The sequence below is a fragment of the Anopheles aquasalis genome, chromosome 2, assembly GCF_943734665.1.
Source record: "Anopheles aquasalis chromosome 2, idAnoAquaMG_Q_19, whole genome shotgun sequence".
Classification (NCBI taxonomy): Eukaryota; Metazoa; Arthropoda; class Insecta; order Diptera; family Culicidae; genus Anopheles; species Anopheles aquasalis.
In genome coordinates this window covers 18,463,308-18,482,500 of record NC_064877.1, presented here as the reverse complement: position 1 = coordinate 18,482,500, position 19,193 = coordinate 18,463,308, and the positions used below count along the sequence as shown (strand labels likewise).

Below are 19,193 nucleotides of genomic sequence, written 5' to 3'. Positions count from 1 at the left end.
CACGAAGGTGCACAACAAGGGCCAGAGCTGGACTGGGCACTGAGCTTTTTAGTATGCAAATGGTATAATTCCATGATGGAAATGAATAAATTATTCCGTAGCGTCTACCCAGTTGCCAGCACCGAGCACCGGCGGCGCTAGTGAGCGAGATCGAGGGGATGGTGCGGCCGTCGGTGTTCCGTAGATCACCTTCCGTGCGTGCACCTCCGCAGCTCCTCTAGCCATGGCACTGTGACTGATGGTCACTAGCAGCACACAAACCGTGCGATGACAGTGTCATATCATATGCGAGCTTCATGCGACAAAGGCTCTGGCGGCAAAGTTCGCAATCGCATCCGCTAACTAGCAACCCGGTGGATGCCGGATGTCCTGTTCTCCGCCATCATCACCAAACGCCACCATCGTCATCGTCTCTAATGATGATAGATGCGCATAATTGTAAACCGTCAGTTTCTCGGCCGTCGGCAGTCCGTCCGTCAGTCCGATTTCGGATCCGGATGATGGATAAGATGTAAATGGTGCCGCCGTCAACGCTGTCAGATCTGTCAGGACACTCTCCACTCAAGGACACTCGCGTGCCTTAGTTTTCGAGAGAAGATGATGTTCCTGGTTTCGCATCATTTCGCGTTAAATTCCTGCCTTTAAGATGCGTCGCGTGGAGGAGACTGCCTCGTAGGCCTTCAGATTGAAAGGGGAAGCTAGTTTCAGTGGACGAAAAATGGCCTCCGGTCGAAGGATATCATTGGCCCCGTTTTTCACCGGCATTAACATAATTTACAGGAAAATAAATAATTCATTAACAACCGCGCTGGCGAGGGACTTGGTGCCGATCGACCGACAGCGACAGCGAATCCTGGCTGCGTGACCTGCTGCGACCTGTGCCTTTCGTGGCGGTCGTGATGACCGCGACCACAACTTTTGCGTCCGGGCGTCCGCATGCTTTTCAGGCGGATTCACGCGACGCACCCCGAAAGGAAGGAAGGACGCGGAGAGAAAAGCGATTAATTAGTTAAATGACACCCACGTTTACCTGTTAATTAGCCCATCTACATAATTGATAATGCGCCCGACCGACGCGGCCACTTGCCGATGTTGCCGATTCCGTTCGCTGAAAGATGTTGGCGAGGGAAACATTTAGTGGATTTACTGCCTTTCCGCGAGGAACCTGGCGAAGCGGAATGCTTCGCTAATCAACCACAAAGTCCTAAGTACCTTGGCCACCGTGCGCCACAAGGAAATCCCTTTTTGGAACTCGAGGATGACTGTCCTCCGTCACGGTGGGCTGGATGGTCCGGATGGCCAGGGCCGCTCTAATTCTACACCAACCATATGGCCATAGACAAATGGCCTCTCGAACGAGGGAAAGGAACTGCGGCAGTGCAGAGAAGTAACAATAATGAAGTGCAGCTTACGACAAGTATGTCAACACCTTTTGATTGTTCGCCACTCACCCTCTCTAATCCTCCTCCCTCCTTCTCGTTGTCCTCCTACTGGTGCTGTTGCTGCTGCTGCGGAACTACTTTATTGAGGAGTGAAGTGCACACACGCAGCGAGTGTCCTGGGACCCCTTTTTGATCACGACACAGGACACGAAGCACCAAGGGTGGCAACAAAGGGAGGGTGCCAGGATGGCTCGGATTTCGGATTACCCCTCTGGTGCCAACCCCGGAACGGCAGTGCGGGCGAGGGGATTGATGCAGCTCAATTGCTTTGTAATCAGCGGTGGTGATTTTGGGCATTGGACTACCCCCGATCCCTCTGTCAATGCTAATGACCGGTCTCGGTCCCGGTCGGTGAGGTGACGTACGAAGTGAGAAGTCGTCTCGCCTCGGTCCGGGCTCGGGGAACATTTGTTCGGTTTCCGCTTACCAGAAATGTAGCCATTTGTTTGCACTTTGCACCCCGCCAGCCCGAGGTACCAGCCGGTCTACACCCTTCTTTGTTTCCTTGTCCTGGTCCATGAGTTCTTCGGCCTAGCAATTGGGCCACAGGGCACACACAGGGCACAGGAGGAGGCCGTAGAGAGCAATCAACCTGTCATTATTATTGTTATCACCATCACCAAGCATTGTGCCTCGTGTGCTAGTGGTTTCCGTTCCGGTCGAACAGGGGAAACAGGGAAGAGGAAAACCCGGGAAAGAGATTCCAAATCTTGTGGTATCATGTTGGGCAGTATTGATGCTGCTATGGGCTGCACGTGTCCGCCAGAAAGCCATGTTTGTCGAACGAATTCGCGTAATAAAGAGGTGATTTCGAGTGGATAAGGCACCCGAGGCTCGATGGAGTTGTTTGTTTGCCTGATTGCAGATAATCTCGATTAATTGATTGTTAATTTGCACAATGTTAGTTGTACTGTACCGGCAATGATGTGGGATACGTTTTCTTAAAATCAATTGCCACAAGAAATTATCCTGAGGTTTGTTGACAAAGGGGCTGTTTAATCAATTTGTAATCCGTCTTTTTCTTTAACGAAGATGAGTCTGTTCAGAACATATTTGCGTTCTTTAGGACTGTAAAGAGAGGAACTCAAAACTAACAGACTCAAACTAATGCTGATAGTGCTTTATCCTTTAACCCTTGCAATTTAAACATATTCATGGAAGAGAGCGTCTGTTAAACCACTTTTTACTATCTCAATATCTTTTATCTAAGTTTAAACTTTTAATTTTTACTACCAGAATGTTTATTGCTCCAAAAGCAGGCGGTTAATGTCATTAAATACACCAAAAATCGAAGCGGATGAAAGACCACTTTTTCAATGACTACTTTGTGAACGAATATGTCAAATGAAATTGTGAAGTGTGAAACCATATCGATCGGTCATAAAATGTTTGATGCATTTTTTTGCATAACTACAGATAAGGTTACATATGCTAGATTTGTACCATTTAAAACATTATGCTCTGTTATTGGCGTTGATTACCATTAATGCTAAAAAGTTGTATGAAAACGATTGCAAATTTTAAGCGTATGTTTGTAGCTCTTTATCCATTTTATAATCAGTATTTGTCACTCCTTATGCTTTTCTATTTCTTTATCATATTACCAGTTAAGAGTGGCTTAGATACTGAACAGTTATTTACTTATTATTTTTCAATTGAAGAAGGCAAGCTGTTTAATTTTCATACTTATTGAAAGGAGTAAAATGGCTGTTATCGCAATTTGAGAGAATCTCGGAAATCGAGGAACATTCCCCGGGCCATGTCGTGGCAAAATCTGCCGGACGTTTAATCTCCATCGAGTCCGTCGGCTTAATGCGACATCTCCCGCAATGGCAGCTGATTCCAACTCTTTCAAATAACCAATTCACTGCACCAATGCCACATGGTCAGTCCAATCCGCAGTGCACACGGACGTGGTCAAAACAAGCCAAAACAATGGCCAAGCTTCACCTGGTACTGAACTGCGCCGTACTGTCGCCCCAACAAAAGGACAACTCGGACATCGCGGGTGAAGATGCACGCTGCGCTGCCGACGGATCTTTGGAATCAATCCCATTAGCGAACGCATTTGCTGGCCATTTACAGCGGATACCACAATTGAAGGATTATCCCCGAGGACACCTCAGGGCGTCCTGTGGCGTTAAAAAGATAATCCTGGCCACGTGCGCCCTCTAATCGATAGCCGACGGTCTGCCGACGGGATTCGCCTTCTGCTGCTGGTTCCGTCGGTTCGGTTGGTGCTCCGTTCGGCGACGGTGTTCTTACCCGTGACGGAGCCATTGTCGGACAGCCGATTCGGAGGTGTGTGGGCCGGTGTGTGGTGGTGGTGATGATCACTGATCGGGGTACCGGTCAGCCCACCGTACAGCGCACTGAAGTCTTCCGGGGTGCTGCTACACTTCCGATGCTGGCCTATCGATTTGTCTCCGTTCGCACCACCCCCATTGTGTCCACCGCCACCGCCCCGCCCATGATCCTGACCACCCAGTCCAAGCAGTCGGTTCTCGTGCGACGCTATCCCCATTAACCGGTTGTCCTGCAGCGACATAAATTTGCTCTCCTGGCCAGCATTGTGCTGCGCCAGATTGCCGTGCGAAAGGGCGGCATGGTCGTCGAGGAGGCCCTGCTGCAAACCGAGCAGCCCCCCGACCAAGTTCGGCCGCAGATCGTCCATCAGCTTCGATTGTCCGCAGGAACCGGCCGCGTTAAAGTTCAGCTGACGGCTGAAGATGGCCGGAAAGATGTTGAACTGCTGCGAGTCCGGACAGCTGCTGCCTCCGCTGCCACCGCCTGCCACACTGGTCGTCGGACTGAGTCCTAGGGGTGGTTGAAGCCCCGTTGCCCCACCGCCGATACCGTTCGTCGTACCACCAGCGTCGAGACCAGTACCGAGTACACTGCCGCTGCCGCTGCCGCTGCTGCCTATACCACCAAGGATACCACCTCCGGAGCTTGCACCAAGGCCTACGCCACCACCGCCACCACCACCACCACCACCACCACCACCAGGAATCCCAGCGACGCCACCAATGCCACCGATGGGGCCGCTTCCGGCGCAGTTGGTTTTGAACTCCACCGTGTGGCCGTGGCTGCCGTACGGCCGGGAGCTACTGCCGGGGGCAGGTGGACTGGACAGTGACGCTGGATCGGCAAGATCTGCATTCACCACCGGTAAGCAGCAGTAATCCGTCGGCAGATACAGCTTGAGCGAATGATGGGGTCCCCGGGGCCGATGCCTTAACCTGCAAACCACACCAAACGCCTCGGACGCACACTGCGGCACACACGGAACACTCACAAAGTATGGCTTTCCAACTTTTCCTACGTCTCCTACCAGAGCCTACTGAAGATGGCGCGCGAAACGATGCGAACACATTTCCATTCCTTCCCGACGGCTCCAAGTAGATCCTAGTTGGCGACGGTTTCTTTGACACTTGGTTCTTCTGTGCTGCACGGCGTTCCGATCACTGCACCGACGCTCTGCTCAACTCATTTGCTGACTTTTTGTTATCTTCATTCATATTACTTGATCCTTCAAGATGTTGTTTTGTGTCTTACTTTGATGTTATAGAGTTGCGAAGAACACTAGAACATCAACACTTTCAGGTTGGCTATTGCACTCGGTTTAAGACACCCAGGTCAAGTGTTTCGTTTTGTGCATTATTCGCAAAAGGATGTTCCCCTTGAAACACTGCACTGAGCTTGGCTCGAATAACTTCTTCCAACAATGGTTCTTAACTCTTTCAGCAATCACTTTCTGCTATCAGTATCCACTTTTGCACACTTTCTACCTCTGTTTCGACACTTAAATCCTTGACATCCGCGACAGTGCGTCAGTGCGCCAGTGTAGTGCTCTCACAACTCACCGCCAACTACTAATAAGCTCGGCATCAAAACAACGCAACCACCACCAAACGCGAAACGCGAACTGGCCTCCAGAGAATTCTTGTGCGAACGGTGACGGCCGCGATGGCGACGCGATGGCGATGATAAAAAAAAAAGCAACACAAATCCTCCCGCCGGAATGGGATGACTCCCGCAAAAACACACTCCACTACTCCGGGCGCACACACACCCAGTCCTCCGTCGGTTTCGCTGGAGCAGTGGCGGCTGCTGGACGTTGACGTCCTTGCACGGCGTGTTCGCTGTGGTGTACGGGTGACGCTCTGACTGGCTCGCTGGCTGGGTGGACTGGCTGCTCGCTGCTCGCCGGTTTGGTGCATCCGCGGTGGTTTGATCGGACTGCGAAATCGGAATGCTCGCCAGTAACAGAATTAACATCATCTGATGTCTCGTCCTTTTGCGCGCGGCCTCGGGCCCGTGCGTGGCCCATTTGCTTCGGTGCCCTACGGTGCCCACCCTTCAAACCGCACCATCATCATCATCATCGGCAGCCAGCAGCAGCAGCAGCAACCATCATCATCATCGCCGTCGTGGTGTGCGAGGGCGCGAATTTTCCGAACACCGAAGGGGTCTACAGATTGCTCGCTATCGTTCTCGCTCGCTGGCCTCTGTCTCTCTCTCTTTCTCGTTCTTTTTAAGGAAATAGCAAAGGTAGCCATGCCAGCGAGGCAGTGTTGCCAAACTGCGTTGCGAGATCGAAAGAAGGGGGGGTGGATGAATGACAAAAAGGACATTCAGGACGAAGGGGTTTTGTGCACGTGTGCTGGAGTGAGTCAACTGTAGCTCACTTCCGGTGCCGTCTGACGGCGGTTTGAGAGAGACAAACTGTCATTCACCCCATTGACACATGCGCAATACAGACACGCGTCGTGGGCGAATGTCCTTTCTAGCGTGAAAGGACAGTGGCACAAGGGACAAACGAGACAACCATAGGATGATCCCACGCGCACCTGTCTGTGTTTGTGTCCTTCGGTCCTTCGGTCCGTTGATCGGTCGGAAAAAAATGGACCAATCATTTCGAGCTAATGTTTTGCGTTTTGTGCACCCATACAACCGTACACACTCGTTGTCCGGGTAACGTGAAGGGGCGAAAGGACGAACAAGGACAAAACTGGGGAGCTCGCAGCTGAGCTGAGCGAGCGAGAAAGAGAGATAAAAATGTGCGCGTTGGTGGAGTCCTGTTTGTGCGTCCGTTCGGTACGGTGTGTGGGTGTTTAGCAGGCTTCTCGTTTGGTCCTTTGGTCGTGGTGTTAGTAGCCGAGCCGCACCAAGCGCCATCGATTTGATCGACCACGAAACGACCCTCGCTTTGGTTGTTGGGCACTACGGACTAGCAGCAACGGCGGTACTCCCCCGCCGCTGTGTGGTACGCGGCACCCGATACGCAATTCACAAAATGGTGGTTCCCAACACTGACCGACGGAACACCGATGGCTGCGGGTCATTGGGGTTTTATTTTCAGTCGCACTCTTCGCTATACGTTATCCTTGGCTCTCTTTTTGGACTGACCAGCGTTTTGCGCGGGATGTCTTTGTTTTGCGGAGCAGTGTCTCATGGTGATGGCCGAGATGGAGATGGTTATTTTCATTCTCCAGCTGCTCCAGGGCCAGGCAGTTCCGGGCTAGTCCCCATCTGGGAGTTCATCATGACCACGGTCCGTAGGACGACGGATAGTGTTTGGGGCGGAAGAAGAAAAAAAAAAACAATTCCCCTCCGGATCCTCTCAACGGCGTTCCCCAAGTGGACCAGATGATTTTTTAATGTTTTTAGTTAATGGCTGTGCGTCGCGATTCGCAATGTTTTCCCCGGGATTGCGATGGGATGGACTTTGACTTTAAAAATATTAAATCCAGTTCTGCAATTAGCTGTGTCCTAGCATTCGATGCTCCATTTGCTTAGTTCGTATTCTAGTCACCATTTCCCTCTATCGATTGGTGGTACATCATGTGGCTTGTGGTCTTTTCGTCTACGGCCAGTGGTAGCTTTAAAAATTTAGAAAACATTAAAGCTCACTCCCAATGCTGAGCTATACCTTTCGATGAATGATTGCCGATCAACGATTACCCCGATTCCGATGGTGGCGCTCCCTCATCTCTCTCGCTCTGCCTCTCTCCGATCAGGACTGGTGGAAAACAAACTGGCCGGATGGATGGGGACCAGCGAGCAGCGGCCAGACCAGACCCAGGGCAGGGTGGATGACATTTGTGGAAATAAAGTTTAGCAAATGTAATTATCCCTCCATGTTGCTGCTCCTGCTGGCCGGTGAGTATTGGCGGTGGCAGTGGTGGCAGCTGCACGGTCGGACATTTGGTCAAATCTTTCGCCTAACCTGGCTGGCCAGAGCAAATCCGTTTATCATGATACACGCTCCCGCTTCCCCTCATCCAGCGGGAAATCCGCTCGGTAGTCTCCCTAAACCCCCCTCCCCCTCCACCACCAGACCCTTTTTTGAGGCTTTTGAGGTTTTGGCGAATGTTTTGCCAACCGGACGCGATGACTTTAATCCCGGGACCAGTACCAGGCCCTGGGCTGATTTGTATCAATTCGTTTGCTGTTTGATGCCTGAAATGGTGCTAAAATGGTTGAAAATAGTTTAAAACTAATTGGAAGTAGTACTTTAAGCATCCCTTTTAATGATTTAGAGGGCACACGAGATCAGAACATGGAAATTGATTTTTAAAAAGAGAATGTTTTTTAATATTCCATTCCACGCCTTCCATGACGTCACATCCGCTCCGTTTCTTCTTCTTTTAAACATGGTTCACCCGAGGGGCGCGCACATAGCGTGGCCACATTGTCCCCGTAATTACGGACCGATGGTAAAGGCTAACTAATAGCACGTGTTGCCACTTACTGTGTCACAATATTTACACACTTCCGGCCTTCCGTCGCTCCTAAACGCCTAATTATTAGTGGAGGCAACCCACTCTCCCCTCGGATTCCTGCGTGAAGGCGTGGTTCGTCCTTGCAGCCGTCCCTTCCCGTCCCGTTCCGTTGTTGCTGTTGTTGAATGAAGCATTAAAAAGGTGCTCACCGTCACCACCTTTTTCGTTCGATCGTTCGTGACCAAATGTAACAAAAAAAAAATTGAGAAGTGAACTCATGCGGTGAAAATAAGCTTTACAATTTATCGCATCCACCCCGGGGACCTGAAGTCCTTCGATGTGACACGTGACGTCGTGTGCCAGTCTCCAGACCGCACTGCGCGTCGGTGTGAATGGTTTTGAATGGTGTCGTGAACCGCGACAACGGGACTTTTCAAATCCGGAGTCGAAAAAGGGTCAAAAGAGGAGCCGAGAACGGGTGTGAAACGTGGACACAGAAACTCCTACGAATGTGTCCAAAAGGAGTAAAAATGCAAAAAGAGAAAGAGTCCGCAGCAGCATGAGACTGGAACCGGGGGGAAACTGTGCGAAAATGGAAAGTAATTCATCGAGCAGAGATTCGGCTACAAAAGAGGCGCAAGGAAAGCGCAACAGTAACGATTGCACTAGCTCAGCTATAGTGTATCGGTAAACGTGCACTACCAACGCGAAATCAAATTAATAAAACAGCGTACTGGCGAGAGCGTACAGTTCAAGTCCCAGACAGGCAGTCTTTCATAGGGCGTGTGTCTTCCAAAGACTCGCAGGAGAAGATGGTGACACTTGCAGCGGAAAGTAAGCTTGTCCGCGAGTCCCTTTCATGTTTGCGAGACCTTCGTCTCGGCGAGTCTATTGCTGCCAAAAAGACGGAATCAAACGGAATAGAAAAGAAGAACTGACTAAAGTTCAACCAAAAAAAGGGCCAAGCAGCGAGCGTAAGTAAAAACAAAAGCCCATCAAAAGTTCCAGTTCTTGGCGTTGGTGGCGGCCACCCCCTCATAATCCCAAGCAACCCACCATTCGTGGGGCACGTTTTACCGCAAAGAAAGATGAGAGCACCACAAAGAAGTAAGGCACGAGTGCCGGCTAGCGAGAGTTAGAGAATGGAGAAGCGTAATGAAAAGCGTTTCGCTTCGGCAAAATGAAGTAATGGCTCGATCGCGCCAGGACGAAACGAGCGCGTATGTGCGCGTGGCAGTGAGATTTTTCTTTTTTTCCCTTTCTGTGTTTGGAAGCAGGAAAATGAAAGGAAAAAGTTTGCACATCAAAGGACTCCTTGGCGGGCAGCGGGCAAGGCGGGCTGTGCCCGGGGAAGTCGTTCCGTTCGTCCGTCAGCTGCTCGTGCGGTGTGGTTGCTGCGATACTTTTTAAGCAGCAAAAACGACTCCCTCGCTAGAGTGGTCTGCTCAGTTACGGAGGAGAGTGGATCGTCGTTTTATACCGAGCGTTGTCATGCTGTGCAATTCGGACCATTCCGACCCACACCCAAGGTAATGCAACATTCACAATGCATTCTACTGTTTGTTGAACTGGCGTAGCTAATTTAATGATTTAAAGCATTCGATGTGGGTGGTAAAATGGAGTCGACGTCACAAAAGGGCATCGTTTGATGTTTAATTATTGGAAAACAGCGATCGATTAAAGCATTCGAGTGGAACGGTGATTAACTGCTTTTAACGTAGGAGGAAGTGTTGAGTGCATTATTAAAAAATAAAGGGACGAATCTATCTTCAACAGCTCAGAATAATCTAATACATAACGAACGTTAACATTATTTGTAATCCTTTATACAGGTTTTGAGCAATTAATTCGGAATTTACAAGCAAATTGGCGTGTTTTAATCTTTATTTTACTTCAGTAATTTATGAATTCTCTTTTAAAACATAAATCTGTCCCAAACAACAATTGGATAAATTTTGGCATTGAGAGAATCCTCGTGGTCTTTCACGCTCATCCGAGGTGTTTATTGTTAAAATAAACCTTCATCTGATGGTTTATCGTATTATGCTACCAAGTCCTGTGAAATCGTACAGCAGCGTACAACAGCACTCAAAAGGATTAAAATAAATCAAACATCTACTGCATTTGCGTGCATTGTTTTATAAAGCTAAGCTAATTAAGCATTCTGCTCCAGAAAAGCCGAAAACATTCCGCAACATGAAAACCCTTAGCAACATGAAAATATGGGTAAAATTGTGCAAAGATTTATCTTTTTCTATTGTTCGCCAAACACACTGTAAAGAACTACTAATGTGAAACAGCCAAAGACCTCCTAATCGCAACAGCACGGGATGAAGAACATCCTCAGAATCAACCAGCACCGCGAGGAACGCTGAGTGTTCCATGCATCCATTGGAACCAGCTCGTGGTCGCGGGCTCCACCGAACCGACCGTGGCATGTGCTGCTTTTTGCGAAAGATTGTATATTTTATGCGGGATACATTAGCCAATTTTCGGAAAACCGTTTTACGGACAGTTACTAAAACGTTTTCCCCCTCTTCGTCCCCCCTGGCTTCCCTTCCCAACGCGGCCCGACGAGCAAACAGCAAAAAGGACCAAAAGGACCACGTTGTGTCGAGGACATGGCGGCTAGAGATAGATGGCTGACGGAATCGACCATCCCTGCTCCCGCCAGCCCTAGCCAGCAGGATTGTTTGCCCTTTTTTTGGTGGGGGCGAGCGATGAGCTCTCCTTTCCCACCTCCAGGGAATGGGACCGTTTTCAGAGAGATTAAAAGCGGCGAAATGGGGAACAGGCAGGGGAGGGGAGGATAGGAAAAGCAAGAGAAACGCGAGGGAATGGGGAGAGGGGGACAAAAGTAGGGAAATACGTAAACGATCGTAATTAAAAAAACATGATTCCTTTTATCTAACGGGGCCCAGAGCATAAAAAGCTTAATGTACGTGTACACTTTCGATGTTGGCGCTGATGTTGCTCCAGGACGAAGCTCCCCCCCCCCCCCCCCCCCGCAAGGGGGGAGTGCCCGTCTGGATTGGGTTGAGTGGATTCGTTGGGATGAGTTTCCCCCAGCGTGTCCTTCCTCGCTCGTTCGCACACTCGTTCACTAACCGTGCAGCTCGATTGCTGCTCGATTTCGATTCGTTTCTGCTGTGGCCACCGGGCACAGATCGGAACACGAAAGAGGAGAGAGCAAGAGAGAGAGAGGAAGAGAGAGAGGTGGAACCGAATCGAGACTCATTCGCCGGGCTGATGGGTTTTACCGCACCGCACCGACACGCTCCATTTCCCAGGCCTACTGGCTGGCTGGCTGGCTGGCTGGGTGGCTAGCTGGTGTACATCAGCATCATGCCAGCGGCAAACATGAACCCCGCACCCACCATGATTTTCCTCCGGCAGATCCACCAGACCAACGTCAACGCCAACGCCAACGCGAAAGCGAACACGCCAAATGCCGTTCGAACACGCCAACGAATGGTGCGCTGGCGCTGGCGCTTCTGCTCACTCGATCTCGCTTTCCCATTATCCTCGTAGCATCATCGTCGGCAAAGGATCATCATCATCATCATCATCGTTGGCGTCGTCGTCCCTGTGCTGCAGGTAAATTATGTTCGATACGCCGCGTTCCTCGTTCTCAGCAACACCCTCCCCCCCGAAAGATGGCGCCAGAGCGCATCGTGGGTGGGGGTGGGGATTTCGGCTTTCGCAATTTCATCCCCCACCCTCCTCCACCCCTAGGAAAAAAGGCATTTAAATGTTTTTTCGTCTCTTTCTTCTGTTTTTGCACCACTTTCTGGGTCTTTTCGCATCGATGTTTTAATGTTATTTGCTGCAAAACATTAAAAATGGGCGAAAAGCGCCGCCATTACCCTATGGCCTAGTGCGTGGGGGATGCGATGCGTTAAAGCGCACTGGCAGGAGGGGTTGTGGAGCCGTCCCAAACGCTAATAAGAGCTGATATAAGCGTTCAGCATTCCCTCTGACACCGTCGAGTCGATGCCATTCACGCATTCATTTCGGTTGACAGTTTGGCGGAACCATTTTTGTCGCTTCCAGGATTACTCGGTTCACATGTCCGCGTCCGGGAGGGGGAGGTTGAAAGGAGAAGATGGAACTCACATGGGACCGCAGCCAGGCCACACATGGGGCTGGTGCTTCCGGAACCGGTACTCGAATCTCCTCTATACGGAGGTAAAAAAAGGGGAAAAAGCACGCTAGGAAGAAGCGAAGAGGGGCCATTTAAGATGTTGTTGTTTCCATGCGTACAGCCACGTGTACAACGTTTTCCTTCGCTCAACTTCCCTCCGCAAATAGGAGTGAGCTAAATTCGTTACTTCGTGCCCGTGCGCGAATGGAATCAAGCATCTCAAGATGGGTCCCGAGGAAGCGCACATTAGTACAGTGTGTGGGTTGGCCACATCAGCAGAAGAAACGGAATGTGTCTCTTAAAGTCATGCCAGAGGATGATCCTGTAACGCGAGGGGCGGACAATAAGTTCGGCAAATACCACGCACGTTTTTGAGGCAATTTTTTGTAACAATACCATACAACCTTTTTGTGTAACTGTTATGTTAAACTACAACATTTGAAGAGCATGTTGTCATAATTTGAGAAATATTCGACTGAAATAAATAAAAACTGCAGCCTTGGCATAAATTTAATGCAGGAGCCTTTTCTAAAAAGCACCACTTGTAGTGGCCATCGTAGCTTTGGACTACATTTTCTGGCGTATACAAATCCGCTCGCTCGTACAATGGAAAAGGAATTCAAGAAACTGAATTTTGCGAGGGTATCCCACTAATCGTCACAGTCTCTTGGACTTTTTTTTATCGCTTTCGCATTTTATGAAAAACATTAATTAAATAATAAAACACCATATCACAGAACCGATAAAAATTAACTTACCTCGCTATTATTTTCCACTTGTTTTATAACAACACGTTACACTCTCACTTTCATACACTTTCCCGGACCGATCCGTTCGTAACCAAAATTACGGGGCATTCGCTCTATGTAAGAGAACCATTCCGCTTCTTTGGAGACAAAATTGCATGCCTGAACTGAAAGTAGCCTTCATTTTACGGTTCACTATGCATCGCTCGGTCTGGCAATATATGACGAAACTTCGCTCTGTTTCGACATTTCGAAAACAAATAATTCTCTAGTCTGTACCGTTTAGCCTGAAATATGAGAGGAATTAATTCTCTAATTAACAAAAATCTACAACAAAGAACAATGCTTACCATTGTGCATGCACTGCGCGAGCTAGTTAGGTTTGCAATGCACTTCTCAGCCGCTGTTTCCGGCAATGACTACTTGATGCAATTCATATTTTCATCGCCAACGCCTTCTCGATGTCGCCGAATGATATTGCGGCCGATGGAAAACAGTTGAGTCACCTTTTTAACTAAACGACATCACTATCGGTCATTTAAAATGAGTCTTCACGTTTAAGAAGGACTTGGCGTGATATCCCATGGAGAATGGTTTTTTTTATAACAATGTTACACAACACACCCCATTGATGAGTGAAGCAATGGTTTTTAGCAAAAACCTTCCACTCTTACCAGCTTGCATTAATTGCATTAAACGAAACTAGTTAAAAATTTATATAATGTTCAAAAAGTAATTGAAAGGCAATTGTGAAGACCAGAGCATATGCATCACGGAGTGGCCACAGGATTGAAAAACGGGTCAACGATTAGTAGATTGCGGGCTGGTGGACTTTGTTTCATTTGGCATAAGTTTGATAGCTAATTCCACCAGCATAGGGTAGTCTCACGTCATTCACGCTGCCAGTCGTGGACCAACACTATTATGCTATTGAGTAGACGTTTCATAACTCATCTATCCATCCATCAGTGGCCGCAATGCCTTCCGTTCAGGATACTCTCTCGCTCTTGGTTGGTTGTAAAAAATGCGGAAAAGTTCAAGGAACAACAGAAATGCCATCGAATGCATCGAGTGGCCACCGGGCCCCTGATAGGACACTTGAACAGGGAAACAGAGAGAGCAAAGAGAGCAGAGACGGAGATAGAGAGTGAGAGAGAGAGAGAGAGAGAGAGAGAGAGAGAGTGAAAGAGAAAGAGTGAGTGATGCGGTCGAGTTTTCCGCCGTGCACCAAAGTTTGATGTTGGCGAGCGTGTTTAATAATGTTGCAACGAGGACGATGTTTAATGACTTTTTAATGGAAGCCAGCAGAACCGGATCGAGCGGTGAAAAGGGGGTAGGAGTGGGGGCGGGCGCAAAAAAGGCGCATGTTGTCTATTTAGCCAGAGCCGTCTGTTGGCGCTGGATGGATCGTTATTTTCCATTTTCCGAACCGTTCCGTCGCAGCGAACGTCCTCGACGATCCTCTTCGGTATCAGCTACCAGGGAACGCATTTTCTTGCCAGCACCGTTCGATGGGATGGTCCGCCTCCTTCTTCTGCTACTACTTCGGTTCTTCTTTCCTTGCTTCCTTGGTGGTCCTTGTATTCCGCGAACGCAAGCCCCACGATTTCATCACGATCATCCTCTCATGTCTGGCGGCGGCTTTTCCTCTCGCGGTAAGGAGCATTTCCACGAAGGGGAAGAAGAGGGTTGGTTGAGGGTTTCTTTTTTCAATTTTTCGCATCGCCTGTGATGTGTGACGCGTGACTCTCCCTTCGCAACCGCGGGTACCGGCGCCCATCTCAATGCTCAATAGCCGGGAGCAACGTGGACCAGCACGACACCAACGAGACTCGTCCTCGTCGTCGTCCTCGATGTCGATTTGGAGAAGCATCAGCGACTGCTACAGCAGGGCGGATAAGAAGCCGGGTGGAAACCGGGGAGGTGGCGTGAGGTGATGAGAATAATTTCTTATGCCGGAATGAATTTCACCATCTCCGGCGCGCAGCTCGTCCTCTATCTCACTGCTCGACTCCACCTTACTCCATTTCTGGGTGCATTGCCTCGGGGATGTCGGGGCCGCTTTCGGGCCAAGGATTGGTCGAGGAGTGGGAGTCCTTGTAGCGCTCAACGTTCGTCGATCGAACCGAGTGCCTTCTTGTGAGCCGGGAGGCTGGTGGAGGGAGGTTCAGACTTTGTGCTACTTGGCGCCGCATCGAGCTTGTTTTCTTCTGTTCTGGGGCTTCGTGCTCGAGCAAAGTGTTTTCCGAATGTGTGTGTTCGCCGGTGTGTGAGGCGAGTGGGAGATCATCCTCTTGTTTCGAGGGTGGAAGATGGTCGGAAGATGTTGCTCGAATGTTGCGAAACTCGTGCTGGCAAGAGGTGCTCGTCTTAAAGAGAACCATAAAGTTGTGACTCAACGTTTTGTTGGCAGTTAGATAAAGCAAATGAAAGGAATGTTGTAGAATTGAAAATAGAGAAAGGAAATTCAACTTTTAGTCTTTATTAGAAGGAACATAAGATGGTAATAAAATGTTAATAAACACATTAAAATATTTAAAGAAAACCATTAAACCCCCCTATACAATCATCAGCTCATACCATAATATACTGTACACCGCTGGTTATGCATGCAAGTTGTTAGTGAAACAGGAATATGAAGGGCGGAAAATACGCAATAAAATATCCATGCAGTTGTAGTATCCAGGAATCATTAATATCCTGAAATCAATCAAAATGATCAGAGATAGTTCCGTGAAATGCAAGGGGATACTTCGATTTGGAAAAGTAATTTAAAATCGCCATCGAATCCGGTGCCGCTCTGGGGACATCAAACGAAATGACGCATCCGGACCGGGCGGTACTGGAACTGGATGTCGCTACAATCCCGGTGTACACTCCGGTCCTACGCTACCAAACGATGCTACGTTCCGGCCTTTGGTGATCGGTTTTGCGATAATAAGAGAGCATAATTATCCGTTTTGTTATCCGCAACTCGGTATCGGCTTGCTGGCTAGCTGGCCTGACCTGCACCAGACCTCACAATACACATCCCGGGATATCCCACCGGAAACATCGGGGTCCTGCACCGAATTAGTAATTTCCACTTGGTCCACACACAGCCACACAGCGTCCGAGGAGTTCGAAGTCCGAATCCGAGAACAATCGTTAAAGGCAAGGGCATGGCAATGGCAATGGCGATGATGATGATGTTGTACGGATATGGGGTGCGCACCTTCAGGTGCAGAGAGGAAACGGAGGGAGTCTCGAGAGTTTGGAATTCAATTCTAGTCCAATTCCGACATATGTACGCCCCGAGGGCACCCAACAGGGGGGCGGAACCACTGCAGGAGTTTCGGAAGAACCGAGGGTTCGAGCGAGCACCAGCGGTCACCGGTGTGCGGAGTGCGGAGAGTGTGGAATGAGGTTTTTCACGAATAATTGTTGCGTCAGATGGGAAACTTGGACTCTCGCACTGTGTGTGTTCCGAGTGCGGAAATCGGAATCAGGACGCTGATCATGGTGATGATGCTGACGGGGACGATGATGCACTTGATGGACCGGAAGTGGGCTTGCCGGTTTGCCGGTGAAGCATCAAACGTTTCGATCGATAACGGCTTTATGACAGCGTGTCCGGCGACAATTTATTGTTTTATGTCTTTCGCCCACTGGCCTAGGCAATAACAGGGAAGGGGAGGGGCGAGGGTCGACCTCAATGATTAACAATGGCATATCGGACAAGGAGTCGGTGCGGGCGGTACGGTATATGGTGACTTTTTTTTGTTATAGAAAAAATGAGATCCGGGAATCTGGAAACTATTTTATCAATTTAAATACTCAATAAAACTTATAACGATAAGCGCGTTTCACAAATCATTAATGTTCAAAGTCGGTGCTCTACTACTTGATTGAGCCTTTTGAAATATTTAATACTTTATCCGAACACTATTTTGCATTTAGTCCCATCGATTTTTCATAAAAATTGTTCATACTTTTTTTTAAACAATTATCTAAAATTTGTTTTTTCGGTAGAATCGTAAAAAGCATCACTTTTTCAACTTAAAAAATCTGCCAAAAATCGAAAAATGGGAAATCTACGGTGGGGAATGGGATCAACGGCTACATGGATAAACTACAATCTTACATCGAAAAGAACATTGGTTTGAATATTTTAGATGATCCAGCACACGGCTATGAAGGGCACCGTTTTTGGTGCGAATTAAAAGACTTGCTCGCTAAGCGACGAACCCGGTTTGATCATAATGTGATCACTTTTTCATCTTCAAACCACTGCCAAATAAACAGACATAATCTAACAAAAACACGCAGATTTGTATTTTTCCAATGATCCATCTCGCGGCCAGCTGATGAAGAATTAGGTGGAAATTAATATCCAGATCATAGTAGCTGTATTTCGACCAAGGTCTTCTAACTGACTGAATTGAGCTGTTGATTAGCATTTTCGATAATTTTTAGTTTTCCTTCTTTGCAGGGGCCGTCACTCTTTATTTCCGATCCAATACATTTTTTAAACAATTGACAAAACACTCTTGCGACTCGTTAGATATGCAAAACGCCAATCAGCCCAAATTTGCCGAAGACATCCTATCCTAAACGAGGCGATCGAATCCGTCGATGACGATGTCCCAAAAGTCGAATTGTTGCTTGTCGTTCATAATCTAAATTAGACTTTTTCAAAAGAACTATCCCTGCCCTGAGGCCTGATCCAGCAATCTAGAAGCTAGGGTACAGAATTAAGGGTGTCAAGTGACTGTCGATGATGATGCCCCATGACTGGTTCGACCATTTCGGTCTTACCGGTTAGCAGGTGCATGGCTAGAGCATTCTGTTGTTTCCCTGCAAAATATTCCACTTTTAAGGAATCAAAGAATTCGAAGCAACAGCAACTAGGAAATGGAGAAATAGGATCTATGGAAAAGGATGCAGAGATAGGGAGCAGCAAGTCAAATGAGGAGAGAAGGAGAACTAGGGTACCAGCCTGATCCTAATGGCACCGCATGAGCCTCCAAGCGCAGTGGAAAAACTGTGGCAAAAGTCAGCAGGATGCCTCACTCCCGGAGTGCTTGTGTGCGTGCGTGCATGTCCCGTGCTCATTCTCGGTCGCTTCTGTCACATTAAGTGAAGTGGAGTGTAAGTGCTTTTGAATGTAAATTGTTCGGCAAATCCAAAGTGGATTTAAACAGTTGTTTTTCGCATCCCGATCCCGAGACACGGGCTGCTCGCCCACTGCTGGGCCCCTGGCCTGTCCTAAAACCCCCGAGGAGGCCCGCTTGAACCCCTGTAACCATAGGGCGTGCAACATATGGGTGTTGGGTTACAGGACCGGACCGACTGATCGCCCCAGAGAGAAAAAGAGAGTGTGACAACTCCGCTCAGGAGTAGTCCTTTGCTGTTTCTGCTCTGGAGGTATGGTTTGATTTGGATGATTGTAGCGAATTGTAGGGGCTGAACCCAAGGGAGGGTGATGCTGGTGGTAGGTACCTGCTGCTGCTGCTGCTGCTATTGCTCCGATTGTGCTACGTACGGCCTCATTAGATGAATGATTCTCTCGCTATCGACAACCGGGGCGGTACACAATTTGACGGCATTTCTTCCTACTAGGAGGAAGAGGGCTGCCCTGGTTCAACTCTGGGCATGTGTTGGCCTGCGATGTGTGTCCTTTCATGGGCTCGGATGTTTTATCTCCTCCGATCGATCTGGATGTGCGTCGGGAAAGGGTTAGCTTGCGAGATAGCAGATAAATCATCGAGAGTGTAATATGATGCTGTTTACAAGTCGCAGAAGTTATTAGATATTGATTACCACGAATTGAACACCGTTTATCTGATGGTTTTTGGTCTGAAAGTGCACTAAATGAGAGATCGGAATAAGTAATTTGTGTAAATATATTCTACTTTGAACAGAATGCAGCCTCTTCGAAGACATGTTTGATGTTTCTCAAATGGAACATTTATTTATCAAACACTAACATTACACTCTTCCTCTATTCTATGCACACAACACTGACTGAACGTTAAAATGTTCTTTTGTTTTTGTTTAAAAAAAATGGTTAGAAAAACATTTTTATAGAAAAAACTCTATCCACTATCAATGCAGGCAAGTGCCATCAACCCCCCACACGGGAGGGCGGTGT

General features: G+C 48.5%; 1 protein-coding gene across 2 annotated transcripts in view; it reads right to left on the bottom strand.

Moving 5' to 3' along the window:
* Positions 1-4,131, bottom strand: part of LOC126569395 (homeobox protein unc-42) — a 16,926-nt gene extending 12,795 nt beyond the window's left edge. The window contains exon 1 of one of the 2 annotated variants that reach the window (XM_050226446.1): positions 3,708-4,131. In XM_050226446.1, the coding sequence (XP_050082403.1) occupies positions 3,708-4,116 (409 nt within the window). In that variant the 5' untranslated portion in view covers positions 4,117-4,131. The remainder of the gene's footprint in view (positions 1-3,707) is intronic. The other variant, XM_050226445.1, reaches the window with a different exon arrangement.
* Between the last annotated feature and the right edge of the window lie 15,062 nt (positions 4,132-19,193).